The following is a 5,863-nucleotide window of genomic DNA, read 5'->3' on the forward strand; positions in this document are numbered from 1 at the left end:
TGTCTTCCAGTATTACCACCGGATACATACATGCCACAGACACATAACTGGGTGAACCTTTTTAGATTGTGACTCAGCTTTGCTAGAGTCCCCAATTAGAGGTGTCCACGGTTCTTAAGCACACTCTTGGATCACTTCTTATATTTATTATATTTTTTTTTGAATTCACTGCTTTTTCTTGCTTCAAGAATCAATTTGATAATTTTTCAGATCCTCAATAACATTTCTCCTTTTTCATCATTCCTTCAAGAGCCAACAAGTTTAACATTCTTTAATCAACAAATTCAAAAGACATATGCACTGTTCAAGCATTCATTCAGAAAACAAAAAGTATTGTCACCACATCAAACTAATTCAACTAGTTTTAGAGATAAATTCGAAATCTTGTACTTCTTGTTCTTTTGTGATTAAAGCATTTTTCATTTAAGAGAGGTGATGGATTCATAGGACATTCATAGCTTTAAGACATGAACCTTAAATTTTATTAATCATGAATAAAGAACAAGACTCAAAAATAAATATAAGATAAGACTAATAGTAATAGAAAAAAAAATATAAAATGACTCTAAAATAGACTCCTAATGATAGAGGTTATCATAGAGTTAGGACTCAACAACCTTGATTTTGAGAAGTGGATGCTCCCTCAACTTGTAGGGTATTTGACCCTTCAAGGGAGAGCTTCTGGCGCTTTAGCTCCTGTAGCTCACGCCCCTGCTTCTCTTGTTCCTTCAGCAATTTGCAGAGCATGCAGTTTTGATTCTACTATTTTTCCTTAATTTGTTCCATAGTTTCTTGCAGCTTGGCAACAAATGCTTCTAGGCTGGCCCAGTAGTCAATTTCAGGAAGTTCAGGGAGGAACTCCTGCGCCCTCCTTTTGATAGAGTTATCTTGCATTTGTCCTTTCATTGACTTCTTGGTGATTGGATGTTCAATGGGATGAATTCATCTACTCCCATCCTCACCCTAGCATCATTACATAGCAAAGAGATTAAGCTTGGGTCAGCCAGTTTGGCTTCAGTGGAATTCTTGTTTGCAATTGTGTAGATCTCACAAGCAATCAGATGATGAACCTCCACTTCTTTTCCTAGCATAATGCAATGAATCATCACTGCTCTCTTGATGGTGACCTCAGAACGGTTGCTAGTGGGCAATATAGAACGCCCAATGAAGTCTAGCCAACCTCTTGCAATTGGTTTGAGATCTTCCCTCTTGAGTTGGTTTGGGACACCTTTTGAATTAGTCATCCACTTGGTTCCAGGGAGGCATATGTCCTCTAGAACTTGATCCAACCCCTTATCTGCTCTCACCATTCTCCTATTAAAGGATTCAGGATCATCTTGCAGTTGAGGCAATTTGAAGATCCCTCTTATTTTGTCCAGTTGGAAGTAAATAATTCTCCCTCTGACCATGGTTCTGTAGGTATGAAAAGCAGTTCCAGTCATTCTCTGCTTATCTGTCAGCCACAGATTTGAGTAGAATTCCTGAACCATGTTTCTTCCAACCTTTGTCTCAGGGTTGGTTAGAACTTCCCATCCTCTGTTTCGAACTTGCACTTGGATCTCCGGATATTCGTCTCCTTTCAGATCGAATTTAACTTCCAGGATCACTGACCTCAGACCCATTATTTTGTGGTAATGGTCTGCATGTTCTTTGGTTAAAAACTTCTCTTGACTCCAAAGATTCTTTGGAGCATTCTCTTTCTTGCCTCTTGAATTGGTTTCTTTTCCCTTAGGAGCCATGATCTTGATAAATCTTGACTTAGTGATCACGGAAAAACACACCAAACTTAGAGGTTTGCTTGCCCTCAAGAAAAAGAAAGGAAAGAGGAGAGAGAGGAGGAGAGCAAATTCGAATGGTGGAGAGAGGGGGATGGCCGGGCGTTATTTATAAGGGAGGGGGAGAGATTTCAAAAATTTTGAAGGAGATTTGAGAAGATATGGAAAGAATTTGAGAAGATATTTGAGTTTTTGAAGAAGATTTGGAAAGGATTTGAAAGAGATTTTGAGGAATAATTTAGAAAGTTGTTTAATTTTTGAAATTTGAAGGTGAATGATGAAAGTTTGTAATGTGTTTATGCAAAAAATTATGGATCAAAATAAGAAAGTTTGAAAAAATTTGAAGTGGAAAACAAAATCTCTGTAGCCTACCTTTCTGGCGTTAAACGCCCAGAATGGTATCCATTCTGGCGTTTAACGCCCACTTGGTGGCCATTATGGGCGTTAAATGCCAGAAACCCTTTTATCACTGGGCATTTTGCTGAACACCCAGGATGCTGCAATTCTGGCGTTAAACACCCAGAATGGTGCCCATTCTGGCATTTAACACCCAAAATGGTGCCTTTACCGGCGTTAAACGCCTAGAATGGTATCCAATCTGGCGTTTAACGCCCAGAGTACCCCTTACTGGCGTTTTCTTGCCAGCAAGCTCCTTTTCTCTACTTTGTGCACTAAATCCTTCTGTAACTCTATAAATTCCTTCAATTTCAATGATCAACCTTGAAGAATGTATATCAAACTTTTATAGAACAAATAACTTGCTAATGATTGGGTTGCCTCCCAGCAAGCGCTTCTTTTTTGTCTTTAGCTGGACCTTTACTGAGACTCACTCAAGCCTCAGTTTTGAGCATTCCTGCTCAAAATTGCTTTCAAGATAATGCTTGATTCTCTGTCCATTAACGATGAACTTTTTGTCAGAATCAATATCCTGATGCTCAACATATCCATATGGTAAGACCCCTGTAATCACATACGGACCCCTCCACCGGGATTTAAGGATTTAAGTTTTCCTGGGAATAATTTGAGCCTAGAGTTGAAGAGCAGACCTTTTTGTCCTAGCTCAAAGACTCTGGATGACAACTTCTTGTCATGCCATTTCTTTGCCTTTTCCTTATAAATTTTTGCATTTTTAAAGGCACTAAGTCTGAACTCCTCTAGCTCATTTAGCTGGAGCAATCTTTTTTCACCAGCTAACTTAGCATCCATGTTTAGGAATCTGGTTGCCCAGTAGGCTTTATGTTCCAGTTCCACGGGCAGATGACAGGCCTTACCATACACAAGTTGGTACGGAGAGGTTCCTATAGGAGTCTTGAATGCTATTCTGTATGCCCATAGAACATCATCCAAGCTCTTTGCCCAATCCTTTCTACGGGCAATAACAGTCCGTTCCAGGATTCTTTTTAGCTCTCTATTAGAGACTTCAGCTTGCCCATTTGTATGTGGATGATACGGAGTTGCTACTTTGTGGCTAATTCCATATCGGATCATAGTAGAATACAGCTGTTTATTGCAGAAATGAGTGCCCCCGTCACTGATTAGTACTCTGGGAACACCAAACCTACTGAAGATGTGTTTCTGGAGGAATTTTAACACGGTCTTAGTATCATTATTGGGAGTGGCAATTGCTTCTACCCATTTAGATACATAGTCTACTGCCACCAGAATATACGTGTTTGAGTATGATGGTGGGAAAGGACCCATGAAGTCAATACCCCATACATCAAACAATTCAATCTCTAAGATCCCTTGTTGAGGCATGGCGTAACCATGCGGTAAGTTACCAGCTCTTTGGCAACTGTCACAGTTACGCACAAACTCTCGGGCATCCCTATAGAGAGTAGGCCAGTAAAAAGCCGCATTGGAGGACTTTAGTGGTTGTTCGCTCACTTCCGAAATGTCCCCCATACTGTGATCCATGACAATGCCATAGGATCCATTGTGCTTCCTCTCTAGGTACACATCTGCGGATCATTCCGTCTGCACATCTCTTAAAGAGATATGGTTCATCCCATAGGTAGTACTTGGCATCTGAAATTAATTTTTTTTTTCTTTGCATTCTGTTGTACTCTTGGGGTATGAACCTTACAGCTTTATAGTTTGCAACGTCTGCAAACCATGGAGCTTCCTGAATAGCAAAGAGTTGCTCATCTGGAAAGGTCTCAGAGATCTCAATAGAGGGGAGGGACTCCCCAGCTACTGGTTCTATTCGGGACAGATGATCAGCTACCTGGTTCTCTGTCCCTTTTTTGTCTCTTATCTCTATATCGAACTCTTGCAGAAGCAACACCCACCTTATGAGCCTGGGTTTTGAATCCTGCTTTGTGAGTAAGTATTTAAGAGCAGCATGGTCAGTGTACACAATCACTTTTGACCCTACTAAATAGGATCTAAACTTGTCAATGGCATAAACCACTGCAAGTAACTCTTTTTCTGTGGTTGTGTAATTCTTCTGTGCATCATTTAGAACACGACTAGCATAATAAATGACATGCAGAAGCTTATTGTGCCTCTGTCCCAACACTGCACCAATGGCATGGTCACTGGCATCACACATTAGTTCTAATGGTAATGTCCAATCTGGTGCAGAGATGACTGGTGCTGTGACCAGCTTGGCTTTCAGGGTCTCGAACGCCTGCAGACACTTTGTGTCAAACACAAATGGCATGTCGGCAGCAAGCAGGTTGCTTAGAGGTTTTGCAATTTTTGAAAAGTCCTTTATGAACCTTCTGTAAAATCCTGCATGCCCCTAGAAAGCTTCTGATTGCCTTAACATTGGTAGGTGGTGGTAATTTTTCAATTACTTCTACCTTTGCTTGATCCACCTCTATTCCCTTGCCTGAAATTTTGTGCCCAAGGACAATTCCTTCAGTCACCATGAAGTGACATTTCTCCCAGTTTAAGACCAGGTTAGTCTCTTGGCATCTTTTCAGGACAAGTGCTAGATGATTAAGACAGGAGCTGAATGAGTCTCCATATACTGAGAAGTCATCCATGAAGACTTCCAGGAACTTCTCTACCATATCAAAGAAGATGGATAGCATGCATCTTTGAAAAGTTACAGGTGCATTACACAGACCAAAAGGCATTCTTTTGTAGGCAAACTCGCCAGAAGGGCAAGTGAATGCTATCTTCTCTTGGTCCTGAGGATCTACTGCAATTTGGTTGTAACCTGAATAGCCATCCAAAAAGTAGTAATAATCATGACCAGCTAGTCTTTCTAGCATTTGGTCTATGAATGGTAAAGGAAAATGATCCTTTCTGGTGGCTGTATTGAGCCTTCTGTAGTCAATACACATACGCCACCTTGTAACTATTCTTGTGGGAACCAGTTCATTCTTTTCATTATGAACCACTGTCATGCCTCCTTTCTTGGGGACAACTTGGACAGGGCTCACCCAGGGGCTATCAGAAATAGGATAAATAATCCCAGCCTCTAGTAACTTAGTGGCCTCTTTCTGCACTACCTCCTTCATGGCTGGATTTAGCCGCCTCTGTGGTTGAACCACTGGCTTGGCATTATCTTCTAATACGATCTTGTGCATGCATCTTGCTGGGCTAATGCCCTTAAGATCACTTATGGACCACCCAAAAGCTGTCTTATGTATCCTTAGCACTTGAATTAGTGCTTCATCTTCCTGTGAGTTTAAAGCAGAGCTTATAATCACTGGAAAAGTGTCACCTTCTCCCAGAAATGCATACTTCAGGGATGGTGGTAATGGTTTGAGCTCGGGTCTAGGAGGTTTATCCTCTTCCTGAGGAATTTTTAGAGGTTCTTGTATTTCCTCTGGTTCCTCCAGGTTAGGTTGAACATCTTTAAAGATATCCTCAAGCTCAGATTCGAGACTCTCAGTCATATTGATCTCTTCCACTAAAGAGTCAATAATGTCAGTGCTCATGCAGTCATTTGATGTGTCTGGATGCTGCATAGCTTTGACAGCATTCAACTTGAACTCATCCTCATTGACTCTCAGGGTCACTTCCCCTTTTTGTACATCAATGAGAGTTCATCCAGTTGCTAGGAAGGGTCTTCCTAGGATGAGAGTTGCACTCTTGTGCTCCTCCATTTCCAGCACTACAAAGTCAGTTGG

The 5,863-nt window shown here is 41.1% G+C and overlaps 1 protein-coding gene across 1 annotated transcript in view; it reads right to left on the reverse strand.

The window, feature by feature from the left end:
• Positions 1-2,858: 2,858 nt before the first annotated feature.
• LOC110281509 (uncharacterized) overlaps positions 2,859-5,863 on the reverse strand; it is a gene marked incomplete at its 3' end in the record, with an annotated part of 40,226 nt that continues 37,221 nt past the window's right edge. Inside the window, exons 4-8 of the mRNA XM_052261700.1 lie at positions 4,629-4,876; positions 4,283-4,513; positions 3,802-4,246; positions 3,027-3,509; positions 2,859-2,969 (exon numbers count right to left, since the gene is read on the reverse strand). Of these exons, the coding sequence (XP_052117660.1) occupies positions 2,859-2,969; positions 3,027-3,509; positions 3,802-4,246; positions 4,283-4,513; positions 4,629-4,876 (1,518 nt within the window). The remainder of the gene's footprint in view (positions 2,970-3,026; positions 3,510-3,801; positions 4,247-4,282; positions 4,514-4,628; positions 4,877-5,863) is intronic.

The sequence above is a fragment of the Arachis duranensis genome, chromosome 5, assembly GCF_000817695.3.
Source record: "Arachis duranensis cultivar V14167 chromosome 5, aradu.V14167.gnm2.J7QH, whole genome shotgun sequence".
NCBI classification, from domain to species: Eukaryota; Viridiplantae; Streptophyta; class Magnoliopsida; order Fabales; family Fabaceae; genus Arachis; species Arachis duranensis.